The sequence below is a fragment of the Mobula hypostoma genome, chromosome 11 (genome assembly GCF_963921235.1).
Source record: "Mobula hypostoma chromosome 11, sMobHyp1.1, whole genome shotgun sequence".
Lineage (NCBI taxonomy): Eukaryota > Metazoa > Chordata > Chondrichthyes > Myliobatiformes > Myliobatidae > Mobula > Mobula hypostoma.
In genome coordinates, this window is record NC_086107.1 from 3,006,455 (window position 1) to 3,024,640 (window position 18,186).

Below are 18,186 nucleotides of genomic sequence, written 5' to 3' on the forward strand. Positions count from 1 at the left end.
AATCAGGTTTAATACCACCGGCATATGCCATGAAATTTGTTGTTTTGTGGCACCAATAGCCTGCAAGAGAGAAAAATAAAAACTGTAAATTACAGTAAGTAAATGAACGAATAAATAATTAGATAAATACATAAATGAGTCTCGTGCCAGAGGGCACGGCCTCAGAAAAGAGGGGTGTCCCTTTAGAACAGAGATGAGGAGGAATTTCTTTTGCCAGAGAGTGATGAGGCCAAGACATTGGGTATATTTAAAGTGGAAGTTGATGGGTTCTGGATTAGTCAGGGTGTCAAAGGTTACAGGGAGAAGGCAGGACAATGGGGTTGAGACGGATAATAAACCAGCCATGATGGAATGACAGGACAGACTCGATGGGCTGAACAGGCTAACTTTGTTTCTATATTTTATGGCCTATGATGTTGGTTGTTGATGCAGATGACAGATTACACTGCATGCTTCAATAATTTGACATACGTGTGACCAATAAAACTAATATCCAATGTTTACATGAGGCAGGAAAGGAAGGGTCAGGCTGGAATGATATAACTGGTGGATTGCTACTCAGCGATGATTATATGAGATCAAAAATTAGTGCTATTTAATTAACAACCTGGAGGAAGTTAAACCTGAGTTGATTATGATCTGCACATGTCCGTGTGGGCACAGGTGCAATGAAAAACTAACAGCAGCATCATCACAGCCACAGAGCCTCAAATCAAAAAAACAGTAATTAAACAGAAATTATGTACAATATTTACAAAAGAAATTGCAATTCCAATAAAAAACATGAAGTCTACTTGGAGAGGCCAGAATGTAAGGTATCCAAGTTTGTCAACAACATGAAGGTGGGTGGAACAGTAAGGATATTTGAGCTCTGAGACGGGATGGAAATGGTGGAACCGTGAGGATATTTGAGCTCTGAGACGGGATGGAGATGGTGGAACCGTGAGGATATTTGAGCTCTGAGACGGGATGGAGATGGTGGAACCGTGAGGATATTTGGGCGCTGATACTGGATGGAGAATGTCTGGGAAAGGGAGTAAAACCAGGCAAATGGTGTCCATTTTAAATTCAGACCACACTTGGAATATCGTGGTCAGTTCTGGCAGCCTCATTCTAGGAAGGATGTGGAAGCTCTAGGCAGGGTGCAGAGGAGATTTCTCAGATTGCTGCCCAGATCGGAGAGCTCGCCTTATGAGGATGGGTTGAGCGAGCCAGGGCTTTTCTCTTTGGAGCGAAGGGGGATGAGAGGTGCCTTGATGGAGGTGTACAAGATGATATGAGGCATACAGACAGCAAGAGACCTTTACCAGGGCAGAAATGCCAGTACGAGGAGATATAATTTTAAGGTATTTGGGGGATAGTATAGGGGGAAATGTCTGAGGTAAGTTTTTTTTTACACAGAGTGGTGGGAGTGGGGAATTCCCTGCCAGGGGAGGTGGAAGAGGTAGACCTACTAGGGGCATTTTAGAGACTCTTAGAAAGGCATACAGATAAAAGAAAAATGAAGGGTTATTTGGGAAAGGAGGCTTAGATTAATCTTAGAGTAGGTTAAAGGGACAGCATAGCATCGTGGGCCAAAGGGCCTGTACTGAGCTATAATGTTCTATTGTGGGACAGAGTGAGGTCATGCACTTTGGAAAGAGGAATATGAGTGGCTCTGAGTGAGGTTTGGAGGGATCTACGTGCTCCAATGCTCGAACCTTCAGACATTAGCAGGCAGGTGCAGCAAGTGGTTAGGAGGCATCAAAGTCACATTCGCGGTTGCCATTTGCACAGGTGCAATGAAAAACTGGCATTGCAGTCACACCATCAGATAAGGAGCATTTGCAAGAAAAACATAATTAAATAGATTACAAACACGAGCGATTCTGCAGCTGCTGGAAATCTGGAGAAGCACACACAACATGCTGCCGGACTGCTGAGTTCCTCCACCATTTTGAGTGTGTTGAATCAGAGGTGAGCTTTCTTTGTCACCTGTGCACTGGACGTACAGGAAAGTGCACTGTTTGCGTCAATGAGCAACCCAGTCCCAAGATGTGCTGTAGTCAGCCCACAAGTGTCACCTTCCTTCCAGCAGCTTCATAGCCGGCCCATAGCTTTCTAACCCAAACCCATACATCTTCAGAATGTGGAAGGAGACCCATGCGGTCACAGGGAGAATGTACAAACTCATTACGGACAGCGGAGAGAATTAGACCTTGGCCACTAGCGTCGTAAAGCGTTAGGCTAACCGCTAGGTTACCATGCTGCCAGGAATAAACTCTGCATTAATTTTACAAGAGAAAGCACAATTAGAACACAGAACAAAGTGTATTTTGGTGTACAGTGGTGGGAGGAACAAGATAGTTTCAATGTCTCCTTAAAGGAGATGCAGATTCAAGATCACATTTAAAACAGAGCTGTGTAGAAATTTCTTCTGTTGGAGGTAGGTAGATCTTTGGAATTCTCTGCCCCCAAGAGGTTGGAGTTTGGAGGTTGGATCATTGAAGTTACTTAAAGTGTAGATGGATAAGTATTTGTAACATCACAGAAGTGGAGGTGAGGCTAATATAGGTCAGCCATTATCATTCGCTTTTGTTTTTGGTGTGTGCCCGCGTGCATGCGAGTCTGTGCGTGTGTGTGCGTGCATCCATGATGATGTCTTTTTCATGGCTTTTACAAGGCGCAGAGCGAGAGAGAGACAGTGTGGCGTGCCACTCCTCTCACAGACATTTTCACAGTATTTTTCCCTTTATTTTACGAGGTCGAGTTGCGATCTCGACACTCAACCCGGCACGGATGGAAGGTGTACTCGGGAGCGGCCCCGACTGGTTTCGAACCTGGGAACCTCCACTCCCGGGTCCAGCGCCAATGTCGTTGCGCCACCAGCCGACCCAGCCATTATCATATTATCATTCTCAGTGCTGGGGTAGGCTTGAGAGGCTAAATGGCTTCACACCTGTCCCTATTTTCATGTTTCCCCCTCGCAATTCCATTCTCCTGTGATCTATCTGCGTTTAATAACCTCTTCAACAGCATCTCATCATAGACCATAAGGTATAGGAGCAGAACTTAGACCATTTGGCCCATCGAGTCTGCTTTGCTATTTGATCGTGGCTGATGTATTATCCCTCTCCACCCCGCTCTCTTGTCTTCTCTCTTTGACCTTTCACACGCTGACTAATCAAGAGCCTATCGACCTCTGATTTAAATGTACCCAATGACTTGGTTTCCACAGTCGTCTGTGGCAATGACTTCCACTGATTCACCACCCTCTAGCTAAAGAAATTCCTCTTCAGCTCCGTTCTAAATAGACGTCCCTCTACTCTGAGGGTGTGCCCTCTGGTCTTAGACTCCTCCACAATAGGAAACATCCTCTCCACATTTACTGTATCTAGGGCCTTTCAACATTCAACAGAATGAATAAGGTCCCCCCTCATTCTTCTAAATACCAGTGAGTACAGTCTCAAAGCTGCCAAACACTCCTCATATGTTAACCCCTTCATTCTCAGGTCAGTATCATGAGGCTTCTCTTATCCTTTCTCAGATAAGCGGACCAAAACTGCTCACAAAACCTTGAGATTCATTTTCTTGCAGGAAAATAAAGGAATACAACAGAATTTATGAAACTTTTGAGGAGATTACAAGAGGATGTAACATGTAACTACAATGTTGGAAAATGCATGGTCATGCACTTTGGTAGTAGAAATAAATGTGCGGACTATTTTCTAAACGGGGAGAAAATCCAAAAATCTGACGTGCAAAGGTACTTGGGAGTCCTTGTGCAGAACACCCTGAAGGTTAACCTGCAGGTTGAGTTGGTGGTGAGGAAGGCAAATGCAATGTTAGCGTTCATTTCAAGAGGTCTAGAATACAAGGGTGGGGAGGCTGAGACTTTATAAGGCACTGGTGAGGCCTCACCTTGAGTATTGTGAACAGGTTTGGTCTCCTCATCTTAGAAAAGATGTGCTGGCATTGGAGAGGGTCCAGAGGAGGTTCACAAGGATGATTCCAGGAATGAAAGGGTTATCATACAAGACGAGTTTGATGGTTATGGATCTGTACTTGCTGGAATTCAGAAGGATGAGGCGAGATCTCATTGAAACCTTTCAACTGTTGAAAGGCCTAGACAGAGTAGATGTGGAAAGGATGTTTCCCATAGTGGGAGAGTCGAGGACAAGAGGGCACAGCTTCAGGATAGAGGGGTGTCCTTTCAAAAGAGAGATGTGGAGAAATCTATTTAGCCAAAGGGTGGTGAATTTGTGGAATTTGTTGCCACATGCAGCTGTGGAGGCCAGGTTGTTGGGTGTATTTAAGGCAGAGATTGATAGGTTCTTGATTGGACATGGTATCAAAGGTTACGGGGAACAGGCCGAGAACTGGGGTTGAGGAGGAGAAAAAAAAGGATCAGCTATGATTGAATGGCGGAGCAGACTCGATGGGCCGGATGGCCTAATTCCGCTCCTCTGTCTTATGGTGCTATGGTCTAAGAATTATACATAAATAAAGACTGACAACCTACCAAGGTGCAAAGAAGACAAGTTGTGCAAATAAAAAACGAAATAATCCTGAGAAAACGAGCGGATGACTACTTGAACGCGAGTCTGAAGGTTGTCCAGATGAAATGCTGTGTGTGGTGGTGAGGACAGGCTTGATTCAGGCTCTCTCCTTCCATTGCAGGTCCCAAGGTCCAGCTGGTGGGACCCCAGTTGCCTGAAGATGAATCTGAATCCTCCTTGAATGATCCGTCTGAAGACAAAGGAAAGCTGAGGTCCTTGCCGCCCAAGGAATTCCAGGTTTTGCTGTTTTATTCCCAACTACCAACAACTGCAACACTTTAGCGCTCGGGAATAAGTTCTAACCTATTTGCCCTTTCCCTATAACTCAGGTCATTAAGTCCTGGCAACATCCTTTAAAATTTTCTTTGCATTCTCTCAATCTTATTGATATCCCTCCAAAAGGTAAGTGATCAGAACCTCACACAACACTCCAAATTAGGTGTCACCAACATCTTAAACAATTTCAACATAACATCTCAATCCCTGTACTCAACACTTTGGTTTATGAAGGCCAAATGCCCAAACCTTTCTTTAAGATCTTATCTACCTATGATGTTACTTTCAATTAGTTATGGATCTGTATTCCCAGATCCCTCTGTTCTACCACAGAGAGAGTGAGCCCTGCTGCTCACTGTGAAAGGTCTACCCTGGTCGGTCCTACCAAAGTGAAACACCTCACATTACATTCCATCTGCCATTGTTCAGCCCATTTTTCCTGCAGGTCCAAATCCGGCTGCGAGCTTTGATTGCCTTCCTCGCTGTCCACTACACCCCCTAATCTTGGTGTCATCAGTAAATTTGCTGATCCAGTTTATTACTGGGTGACCCTAGTGCCCTGACCAAATCAAGACTCTGCAGCTTGCCTCGTTGTTGGCTCTCCGACCTCTGTGACCCATTATCTCATGTGTTTGTGACTCTCTTTCAGGAAGGTGAAAGGAGGCAGAGGAAGGAGCGAAATAATGCACTCCAGAAGCTGAAACAAGAGGAAGTGAAACGACTCTACAGGGCACAGGTACAACATAGAACATACAATTGGGCCTTCACCTTCCCTCGTTGTCTCACAGACACTGGGCCCTCACCTTCCCTCATTGTCTCACAGACACTGGGCCCTCACCTTCCCTCGTTGTCTCACAGACACTGGGCCCTCACCTTCCCTCATCATCTCACAGACACTGGGCCCTCACCTTCCCTCGTTGTCTCACAGACACTGGGCCCTCACCTTCCCTTGTTGTCTCACAGACACTGGGCCTTTCTCCTCCCTCGTGGTCTCACAGACACCTTCCCTGGTCTTTGGTCGTCATGCCTCCTGTCCATACACAACTGCTATCCTGGAACTCACAAACAACTCACTGACCTGGAGGTCCCAGCCCTCATCCTTGACAAAGGAGGATTGGATGGTGTATGTGGATAGAACTGTGCAAGATGATGAGACACATATAGTGGATAGCTAGTAACATTTTCCCAGGGTGCAAATGACTAAATCAAGAAGGCATAACTTTGAGGTGATTGCAGGAGATTTTAAGACCATAAGACCATAAGACAAAGGAGCAGAAGTTGGCCATTCGGCCCATCGAGTCTGCTCCGCCATTTTATCATGAGCTGATCCATTCTCCCATTTAGTCCCACTCCCCTGCCTTCTCACCATAACCTTTGATGCTCTGGCTACTCATATACCTATCAATCTCTGCCTTAAATATACCCAATGACTTGGCCTCCACTGCCACCCGTGGCAACAAATTCCATAGATTTACCACCCTCTGGCTAAAAAGATTGTTAGGGAGAAATCAGATGTCATGTTTTAACATAGAGTGGCGGGTGTGTGGAACGCCCTGCCAGGGGTAATGGTTGGGATAGATATATTTGGGACATTTAAGAGACTCTTCAATAGGCACATGGGTGATAAAAAAATGGACTATGTGGGAGGGAAGGGTTAGATGGGTCTAACCATTGGATAGAAGTGGGTTAATAGGTTGGCACAACATTGTAGGCTGAAGGGCCAGTACTATGCTCTGACATTCTACGTTCTAAGTATAACACTATCACAGCACCAATTTATCAACACACACAAAATGCTGAAGGAACTCAGCAGGTCAGGCAGCGTCTATGAACAGGGATTAACAGTCAACGTTTTTGTCTGTCCCAGCCTGAAAGGAAAGGAAGGGGGAAGATGACAGAATAAAACAGTGGGGAACGGGGAGGAAGATAGCTAGAAGGTAATAGGGGAACACCCAGTGGGTAAGAAAGATAAAGGGATGGAGAGGAAGGAATCTGATAGGAGAGGAGAGTGGACTATAGGAGTAAGGGAAGGAGGGGGGGACCCAGGGGGGGAGTGGTAAGAGGCCAAGGTGGGGAAACAGAACAGGGGAGTGGGAGGGAATTTATTATTTTTACTGTAAGGAGAAATCGATGATCACTCCATCAGATTGGAGGCTACCCAGATGGAATGTAAGGTGTTGCTGCTCAACCCTGTGGGTGGCCTCATCCTCATCGTGGCACAGAGGAGGCCATGGCCGACAGGTTGGAGCGGTACCAATGAGTGAATTAACTGGTCGTTGTAAATAGTCCTTTATTAGGCTTGGGTTAAAGAGTTGAGTTGCTGGACAGTGCAGCTCATTGCGCTGGAAGGGCCTGTACCACTCTGTATCTCTAATTAAATGTAATTAATTAATTGATTAACATTTGAATCTCTCACTATTTAAAAGCATTCCTCTCCCACAGTGGATGTCCTCGATTTTCTAACTAAAGGATAAAGTTTGAATTTTTTGCCACAGGTATATTGAAACACCCAGCTTAACAGAAACAACAAACTTGTATATATTACACTTGACCTCTGTTACCATGGCATTGCCCTAAGTTGATGAGTGTCTCTGCAATGATCAATGGCAGATGGATATCATGTCCTCCCAGCCTGTTCTCAATACACAGCCATCTTTCACCTCCACTCCAATTAGTGATCTAACTGTGTTGTATCATCTCTTTGGCAGCATCTTCTCAGAGATTTAGACCATAAAACATAGGAGCAGAATTAGACCATTTGGCCCATCGAGTCTGCTCCACTATTTGATCATGGCTGATTTATTATCCTTCTCAAACTTATTCTCCTGCCCTTTCCCTGTAACCTTTGATGTCCTTACTAATCAATCTCCACTTTAAATATACCCGATGACTTGGCCTTTGCAGCCAACTTTGTCAATAAATTCCACAGACTCACCACCGTCTGGCTAAAGAAATTCCTCCTCATCTCTGCTCTAAATTGTCGTCCATCGATTCTAAGAATGTGTCCTCTTGTCTGAGATTCTCCCACTATAGAAGACGTCGTCTCCACATCCACTCTATCTAGGCCTTTCAATATTCAATAGGTTTCAATAAGATCCCCCCTCTTTCTTCTAAACTCCAGTGAGTACAGGCCCAGTGCCATCAAATGCTCCTCATACATTAACCCTTCCATGTCCACTCTATCCAGGCCTTTTACTGAATCTCCAAACACACCACGTTTCTTCTAATTTGTTTTCCTCATTATATTCTCAATAAAAGTACTCCAGCAGGTTTTTTCAAACACATTTTCCATTCTGGAAGTAGCGACACAAGTGGTTAGGGTGGTATGGAAGGTGTGCGGCGTGCTCGTCTTCTTTAATCAGAACACGCTGAAGTAGAGTCGGGAAGACATGTTGCATCTGCCTGAATGGTTGCTTAGGCCATATTTGAAGAGTTGTGGTCACTTCTGGTCACTCCATTCTCGGGAGGATGAGGAGGCTTTGGAGAGGTTCACCAACGTGCTGCCTGGATTAGAGAGCACGAGCTATACAGAAAAGTTGGACAAAATTGTTTAATCTCTCTGCCTTCCCCCTTTGGTAGATCGTTCAGCGTCAGTTGCAGGAGGTGGAGGAGAAGCAACGACTATTGGAGGAACGCGGTGTGTTGCTGGAGAAAGTTCTTCGCGGCGAGTCAGGTAGTTATCGTTGCCCACGGTCACCTCTACACCGGTGCCTGGGCTGTGGGCATTGCCTACACATTTGGCTTTTAATGTCCAATTGCACATTGGTTATTTCCGTGTACACTCAGTGGCCACTTTATTAGGTACTCCCTGTTGTAGCGCGTGATTAACTGAGTTACTGTCACCTTCTGTCAGCTTCGACCAATCTGGCCATTTTTTCCTCTCACCTCTTGTTTTTGCCCACAGAACTGCCGCTCACCAGATGTGTTTTGTTTCTCGCACCATTCTCTGTAAACTCTAGAGAATCAGAATGATCATCGGCATGTGTCGTGAAAGCTGTTAACTTAGCAGTTCAATGCAATAAGTAATATAGAAAGAGAAAGTAAATACATTAGTGAATCAATTACAGTATATGTATATTGAATAGATTAAAAAGCATGCAAAAACAGAAATAATATATATTAAAAGCTGAGGTAGTGTTCATGGGTTCAATGTCCATTTAGGAATCAGATGGCAGAGGGGAAAAAGCTGTTCCTGAATCACTGAGTGTGTGGCTTCAGGCTTCTGTATCTCCTACCTGATGGTACAGTGACAAAAGGGCATGCCCTAGGTGCTGGAGGTCCTTAATAATAGACGCTGCCTTTCTGAGACACCGCTCCTTGAAGATGTCCTGGGTGCTTTGTAGACTAAATTTACAATCTTCTGCAGCTTCTTTTGGTCCTGTGCAGTAGCCCCTCCATACCAGATGGTGATGCAGCCTGTCAGAATGCTCTCTATGGTACAACTATAGAAGTTTTTGAGTGTATTTGTTGACATACCAAATCTCGTCAAACTCCTAATGAGGTATAGTCGCTATCTTGCCTTCTTTATAACTATATTGATATATTGGGACCAGGTTAGATCCTCAGAGATCTTGACACCCAGAAACTTAAAGCTGCTCACTCTCTCCACTTCTGATCCCTCTATGAGGATTGGTATGTGCTCCTTAGTCCTACTCTTCCTGAAGTCCACAATCAGCTCTTTCTTCTTACTGACGTTGAGTGCCAGGTTGTTGCTGTGGCACCACTCCACTAGTTGGCATATCTCGCTCCTGTACGCCCTCTCGTCACCATCTGAGATTCTACCAACAATGGTTGTATCATCAGCAAATTTATAGATGGTACTTGAGTTATGCATAGCCACACAGTCATGGGTATATAAAGAGTAGAACGGTGGGCGAAGCACACACCCCTGAGGTGCACCAGTGTTGATCATCAGCGAGGAGGAGATATTATCACCAATCCGCACAGACTGTGGTCTTCCGGTTAGAAAGTTGAGAATCCAATTGCAGAGGGAGGTACAGAGGCCCAGGTTCTGTAACTTCTCAATCAGGGTTGTGGAAATGATGGTGTTAAATGCTGAGCTATAGTCAATGAACAGCATCCAGACAAAGGTGTTTGTATTGTCCAGGTGGTCTAAGGCCATGTGGAGAGCCATTGAGATTGCACCTGTTGTTGACCTATTGTGGCAATAGGCAAATTGCAATGGGTCCAGGTCTTTGCTGAGGCAGGAGTTCCGTCTAGTCATGACCAACCTCTCAAAGCATTTCATCACTATAGATGTGAGTGCTACTGGGCGATAGAGCAGTTTCTGAGATACTCAAATCACCCTGTCTGGCACCAAGAATCATTCCATGGTCAAAGGCACTTAGATCACATTTCGTCCCCATTCTGATGTTTGGTCTGAATAACAACTGAACCCCTTAACCATGTCTGCATGCTTTTATGCATTGAGATGCTGCTACATGATTGGCTAATTAATTATTTGCATTAACGAGCAGGTGTACAGGTGTAATAAAGTGGACACTGAGTGTAGTTTATGTATAGTGTCTGTCTTTGTTTATGTATAGTTTTTTTGTCAATTCTATTGTATTTCTTCATTTTCCTGTGAATTCCAGAAGATGACTCTCAGGGTAGTATATGGTGATGTATATGTACTTTGGTGATATATTTTACTTTGAGTCCGAATTGGTGGGTAGGGGATGGCGAAACAGCTGAGGGATCTCCTGTGAACACTTTAGAGGGCAGTTAAGGGATAAATGCATCAACATGGGACCGGAGTCACGTGAAAAGATCAGTTTTGTTTATCATTTGCTCGATGGATGTGGGCTTTGCAAGCTGAGCCAGCATTTCATTGCCCTCCTCAGTTGCCCCTTGAGAAGTTGGTGATGAGCTGTCGCTGTATTCCTGGGTACGTACATAGGTCTGTTAGGGAGGGAGTTCCAGGGTTTTGACCCAAGGACAGTGATGTTCATCTCAAAGTGTGTCCTTAGGAATGCCCATCAGACTTCACAGAAAAACTTCGCGTTCAAGTTTAATTGTCATCCAACCATACACCTGAATACAGCCAAACAAAATAGCAGTTCTCCAGGGCCTCAAGGTGTAAATGACAGGACCAACAATCACACACAGCACATATAATTACGATAGCAGTAAAACGTACAATTACAAAAAAAAAAGTAATAATGATATAGCCCAAGGCCCTGAGTGTCACGGCCTGTAGATTGACGGTACATGGAGGTTGTCCTGGAGCCAAGTTTCTGTAAGAACAAGCCTGTAGCAGTTGCCCATCTTGTGCAAATGCAGCTGTACATTCAAACTGGAATGGGTTTATTATTGTCACATGTACCAATACAGTGAAAAGCTTGTCTTGTATACTGTTCATATGGATCAGATCATTACACAGTGCATTGAGCTATAATATTGTAAAACAATAACAGAATGCAGAATAAAGTATAACAGCTAAAGAGAAAGTGCAGTGCAGATAGACAATAAGGTGCAAGGTCATAATGAGGGAGATTGTGAGGTCAAGAGCCCAGCTTATCATACTAGGGAACTATTCAATAGTTTTATAACAGCAGAGTAGAGGTTGTCCTTGAGCCTGGTGGTATGTGCTTTCAGAGTTTTGTATCTTCTGCCTGATAAGAGGGGGAGGAGAAGAGAGAATGTCCATACACTTGGTTTTTTACCTCAGATATCCAGATCCTGTAAAGTTCTGCCTCTCAGTTGTATTGCTGTAGAACTGAAGGGCGGAGTTCGTCTGGTCCTCAGTCTTTTAAAGGCAGAGGAGGTGGAGTACGCTTTATGATTAATTCATCGTGGTGCACAGATGTGGCGGTTCTCTTTCAGTCCTCCTCACCTGACCTGGAATATCTAGCGGACAAATGTCATCCACTTTATCTGCTGAGGGAGTTTTTTGCAATCATCCTGCTAGAGATGTACATTCCACCTCAGGCCAACATCAGGTAGGCATGGAGGAGCTAAGCAAAGTAAGCAGTGGGCCGATGCCATCCCTAACATTGCTCGGAGAGTGGACTATAGGAGTAAGGGAAGGAGGGGGGGACCAGACCAGCTTGAAGAAATCCCTGAACAACTAGCAGTAACATATCACCTGAGGAGCCAACACACTTGACCACCATCAATAACACTTAAAATGCCATTCCACATCCACAGTTTGGAAAGTCCAATCACCCGGCTGTACTTCTACACCCAGCATATATGCAGAGACTAGATCATAGCACCAATGGTCAGGACCAAGAAGGTATGACCTGAAACGCTGACTGTACTTTTTTCCATAGATGCTGCCTGGCCTGCTGAGTTCCTCCAGCATTTTGTGTGTGTTGCCAAGAAGGTATGGTCAAGGAAGGCAGAAGTATGCTTACAGGACTGCTTTCAGTTGGTGGACTGGACAATATTCACAGATTCATCTTCAGATCTGAATGAATAAGCCACAGTTGTCACCAATTTCACCAAGACCTGTATGGATGAGTGTGTACCTTCAAGAACACACCAACATATACAAACCAGATGCTGTGAATCAACTGGGAGATTTGTAGTCTTTTGAGGGCTAGGTCTGTGATATTCAAGGCCAGTGACCCAGGACTATACAAGAATCCAGGTATGACTGCCAAAAGGCTATCTTAAGGGCGAGAAAACAACTCCAGTTGAAGTGAGAGATGAAATTGGATGCACATCAGCTCTGGCAGGGTTTACGGACCATTACTTCCTACAAAGCAAAACCCACCATCATGAACAACAGTGATATTTCACTCCCAGAAGAGCACAACACCTTTTGTGCTCACTTTGAAAGGGAGAATAAAACGTCACCTGTGCGAATCCCTGCAGCACCTGGTGACCCTGTGATCTGTGGCTTGGAAGCTGACATTAGAACATCAGGCCCTCACAAGGCATCAGGCCCTGATGGTGTATCTGGTAGGGCTCGGAGAACCTGTGCCAGGGAGGGAGGGTGTGTTCAAGGATACCTTCAATCTCTCACTGCTGCATTCAGAGCTTCCCACCTGCTTCAAAAGGGTGAGGATCATCCCAGTGTCTAAGCTGCCTCAACGACTGTCGTCCAGTGGCACTCACATTTACTGAGGTGAAGAGGTTGGTTACAGCCAGAATCAACTCCTGCCTAAGCAAGGACCTGGACCCACTGCAGTTTGTTTATCGTCACACTAGGTCTACAGCAGATGTAATCTCTCTGGTTCTTCGCTTGGCCTTGGATCACCTGGACAATAGTAATACCCACGTCAGGCTGCTGTTTATTGACTACAGCTCAGTGGTCAACACAATCATACTCTTAGTTCTAATCAACAAACTCCGAAACCCGGGCCTCTGTACCTCGCTCTGCAACTGGATCCTTGACTTTCTCACTGAAAGACCACAGTCTGTGTGGATTGGAAATAACATTTCGTCCTCGCTGATAATCAGCACTGGCAAACCTGAAGGATGTGCGCTTAGCCCACTGCTTTCCTCTCTAACCCATGATTCTGACGCTGGGCACAGCTCAATCGGTGTCTATCAATTTGATGATAACACTATTGCTGGCAGAAGTTCAGATGATGATGAGGAAGTGTACAGGAGCAAGAAAGATCAGCTGATTGAGGTGCTTCGCAGCACCAGCCTTTCACTCATCATTAGTGAAGTCAAGGAATTGATTGTGAACTTCAGGAAGGAGAAATTGAGAGAACACGCATCACACCTCATTGTCCTGAGCTCCAGGGAAATGAAGTCCTCACCTAAGCAACTCAGATCTACAAATCTTGGCAACATCCTTGTTAAATTTTCTTTGTACCCTTAAAAGCTTATTGATATTTTTCTTGCATGGAAAGTGTGCAAGACAAGCTCCTGATATAGATGACAATAATAAACCAATTAATTTTCCCTGAGAGAGGTAGCCCACCCCCCACCATGTCCAATCCCTCCCTAGGATTCTACAGAACTGCTCCTTGTCGCTTTTGAGTACATCAGTGTGGAACCATCTCTGAGCTTTCAGCAGACACCCTTTAACCTTCATGCTGGGTTTCCAGCGGTGGGAACGAACAGCATCTATTCTTCTACCCCCAACGTAATGCCACACATTCCGACTTTAGTCAGAACTCTACCACAGCCAAGGCTTTTGCAGGTTGCTATGACTACTGAAAGCCTGAGGCTAACTGTTAACAAGTGCAGTTACAATAGTGACACACTATAATAACTTGCTTCCATCAAGGTCATTTAATATAGCTTTCAACTCTTTAAATGTTGAATCTTGTAATATCATTTTTCAGACAATAACAGCTATGAGAGTCTCATACTACAGGAGAGAAATCTTCTCCACTTATCTTGATATTACCTGAAATGTCATAACTCTACAATTACTGTGTCAATCAATGATTTACAAGTTCCAGCCTTGTATTCTCCAGCTTTGCGAGTTCCAGCCTTGCCACACCTATGTCCTGTGGACAATACTGGTCAAACAGCAGGGAGTTGGGATGACTACCATCCCATTATACTGCTGGCGTTCAAGACCTCTATTTCTGTCCTTGATTCCAGAAACCAACTTTGGTCTTGGTCGTGGAGATGTTCATGGCTTCCTTCATCATGCCTGCAGCTTCCTCTCGGTTTTCACTACTGTCGGCCATGCAGGCCCAAGTGGAGACTCAGGAATACCGTTGCACTCAGATGTAGAAGGATTCTTCATTGCTGTTTCCTTAACAATTTTGCTTGACCAGTCAGAGTTGTTAGCCCTGAGCTGAACCCCCAAACTTGGAGGACCACTCTTAGTCTGGCCTCTACCCTTTGACCTGCTTGGCATGGGCGACGCTACCAAGAGACAAAGCATAAGGCCCTGACTCCAGCCAGCAGAGCTATCCGGGTCATTGAGGCTCACAAGCCTCTAAAGCACAAGAAGATTTCAGTCCTCTTGGAGGAAGGATGGGATGAGGCTGGGTTCAATCCCAAACACTGGTTTTGTCTGTGTAGTTTCACTATGTGGCTGTTGGAGCTTTTCCCTGGGTTCTCCCACCTGCCCACCCCACATCCCAAAGGCATGGAGTGTGTACGTGTTAGAGAATAGTACAACATGGAAAGAGGCCATTCGATCCAACTGATCCACGCCAACCACGATGCCCATCTAAACTCATTCCATTCACCATAAGACCATAATTTGTAAGACCATTTAGACAATAGGAGCAGAATTAGGCCATTCGGTCCATCAAGACTTTTCCACCATTCCATCACAGCTGATTTATTATCCCCCTCAATCCCATTCTCTGACCTTCTCCCCATAACATTTGATGCCCTTACTAATCAAAAACCTATCAACCTCCGATTTACATTTACCAAATGACTTAGCCTCTACAGCCATATGTGGCAATGAATTCCACAGATTCACCACCCTCTGGGTAAAGAATTACCTCCTCATCTCTGTTCTAAATGGGCGTCCCTCTATTCTGAAGCTGTGCCCTCTGGTCCTGCTGATTTCCTCCAGCATTTTGTTCAAAAGCTCAAAGTTCAAAGTAAATTTATTATCAAAGTACATATATATCACTGTATACAACCCTGAGATTCACGTTCTTGTGGACATACTCAATTAATCCATAGAATAATAACCATAACAGAATCAATGAAAGACCACCAAAGTAGGGCATTCAACCCGAGTGTGCAACAACAAACTGAGCAAATGCAAAAAGAAGAAATAATAATAAATAAATAAGCAATAAATATCAAGAACATGAGCTTGAAAGTGAGTCCATAGGTTGTGGGAAGTTTTCAATGATGGGGCAAGTGAAGTTGAGTGAAGTTATCCCCTTTGGTTCAAGATCCCGATGGTTGAGAGGTAGTGACTGTTCCTGAACCGGGTGGCGAGTGTCCTGAGGCTGTTGTACCTTCTTCCTGATGGCAGCAGCAAGAAGAGAGCATGTCCTCGGTAGTGGGGGTCCTTGATGGGTCTGTGTGTGTTGCTCTGGATTTCCAACATCTACAGAATCTCTTGTGTTAATGGCTACTTTCAATAATGTTGCAGGCTCTGGTAGAAATCAATTTATCCACTGAAATTATGACTTCATTGGTTGGAGAAAAATTTGGTTACTGAATAATCAGAAACATTCCCTTTTTAAATTTTAATATGTATTTTTCCATGTGCTTGTAAAGTGCTTTTCTAATAGCTTAAAGTGGCCATATCAGTTCCCATGGGGACCACTACTAGTCAGTAAATAGCAAGAAAACATTTGCAACTCATGCCATAACATGCATTCATGTACAGCTTTAAATAATAAAATATCCCAAACTGCTGAGACAGAGAGTAACACTGCAAAAACTTCACCCTTGGACGGGAGCTTGATGAAAGAGACAAAGAGGATCTTAAAGGAGGAAAGATGAAAAGGTTTAAGAAAGGAGCTTTTTCTCAATGTATTTAGAGATACAGCGGGAACAGGCCTTTCTGGTCCAAATAGCCTCACCACCCAGCAACCCACTGATTTAACCCGAGCCTAATCTCAGGACAATTTACAATCACCAATTAACCGACTAACCGGCAATCTTTGGACTGTGGGAGGAAACCAGAGCACCCGGAGGAAACCCACGCACCACGCATGGGAAGAGTGTACAAGTTTTCTTACAGAGGAAGCTGGAATTGAACTCTGAACTCTGATGCCTCAAGCTGTCATAGTGTCACGCTAACTGCTACACCACCATGATGTGCCACGGTTCTGGGCCTTAAGAACTGACGAGTGCGAGGTGCTGGTAGTAGAGATTGTCTCACAGTGCCAGAGACTCCGGTTCAATCCCAACCTGCAGTGCTGTCTGTGTGGCGTTTGCTCGCCATCCCCGTGACCATGCGGGCTCTCCCCGCGTCTTAAAGATGTGCAGGTTAGTAGGTTAACTAGCCACTGAGGTGAGGCAAACTTGGATTCTTTTGGAATTAGAATTGAAATTGGTTTATTATTGTCACAAAGATTGGGCCAAGATATGGTGAAAAGCTTGTCTTGCATAGTGTGCAGACAGATCAGATCATTGGGGTGTCACGGTAACGTAGCAGTTAGAGTTCAGAGTTCAGAGTTCAATTCCGGTTTCCTCATGTGCACGTGGCTTTTCTCTGGGTGCTCTGGTTTCCTCCCACAGTCCAAAGCTGTACCGGTTAGTAGGTTAATTGGCCACTTTGCATCTCAACAAAGAAATAAATAACAATACTGTGCACCAAGACAGTACAAGGGGAAACAGTAACAATGCAGAATAAAGGGGCAAAGTAGACTGTGAGCTGAAGAGTCCATCTTATTGTACTTAAGGCATCTGTTAGTCTTGCGAGACCATGGATCTGCGCCTGGAAAGTCTTCACTGGGCAACCAGGCCTGGGCAAGGTTGGATGGAAGACCGACAGTTGCCCATGCTGCAAGTCTCCCCTCTCCACGACACCGATGTTGTCCAAGGGAAGGGCATTAGGGCCGATACAGCTTGGCTCAGTGTCATTGCAGAGCAATGTGTGATTAAGTGCCTTGCTCAAGGACACAACACGCTGCCTCGGCTGGGGCTTGAACTCATGACCTTCAGATCGCTAGTCCAATGCCTTATCCACCTGGCCACATGCCACACAGTACTAGTACTTATTGTACTATCCACCCAGGAACCCCGGCTGTCAGTCCAACATCGGGAAGGCTCAACCATGGTGACTGGGCTCACCACAGACCTCAGCTCCTCAGACCAGTCTCAGAACAACATGGCAGCTCAAAGAGACAGATACATCCTCACCATAACAGCCATTTAGAACAGATGAAGAGGAACGTTTTAGCTAGAGGGCGGTGAATCTGTGAAATTCATTGCCATAGACAGCAGTGAAGGCCAAGTCATTTGGTGTATTTAAAGTGGAAGTTGATAGATTCTTGATTAGTCGGGGCATCAAAGGTTATGGGGAGAAGGCAGGAGGCAGGAGAATGGGGTTGAGAGGGATAATAAATCGGCCATGATGGAATGGCAGAGCAGACTCGATGGGCCGAATGGCCTAATTCTGCTCCTATGTCTTATGGTGTAATGGTGCATTTTTGCAATATGCGGTGGGTTTCTGTTCATACAGCAAGGAGCCCCTGTTTCCCCTGTCAAATTATCAGAGCATTCTCTTGTTTTTGCAGAATTGTAATAGAAGCAACCGAGTGGAAATGCAGGGAGGCAAAGCAAACGATCCCTTCAGCGGTGTTAACTGAAGGTTTCAGATGCCTCCCGGGGGAGGGTTACACTCCACACACAATCCTGTGAAACAATTAACACCACACTGGGCGGGAGCTGCAATTTCCTCAAAATATTCATCAAAGCATTAAAGACACTAAAGTCAATAGCATGTAACAGTGTAATCATGCCATTATGACATGTACTTTCGTAAAGTCTTTGGCTTCAAATGCTTATTTTGTAAAAGGTGTTTCTG

General features: G+C 44.9%; 1 protein-coding gene across 2 annotated transcripts in view; it reads left to right on the forward strand.

Annotated features, from left to right (window-relative positions):
* The window catches only part of LOC134353555 (F-actin-monooxygenase MICAL2-like), a 277,154-nt gene that overhangs the window by 239,882 nt on the left and 19,086 nt on the right, over window positions 1–18,186 (forward strand). For both annotated transcript variants that reach the window (XM_063061580.1, XM_063061581.1), the window contains 3 exons: window positions 4,660–4,775; window positions 5,464–5,550; window positions 8,394–8,487. In XM_063061580.1, the coding sequence (XP_062917650.1) occupies window positions 4,660–4,775; window positions 5,464–5,550; window positions 8,394–8,487 (297 nt within the window). The remainder of the gene's footprint in view (window positions 1–4,659; window positions 4,776–5,463; window positions 5,551–8,393; window positions 8,488–18,186) is intronic.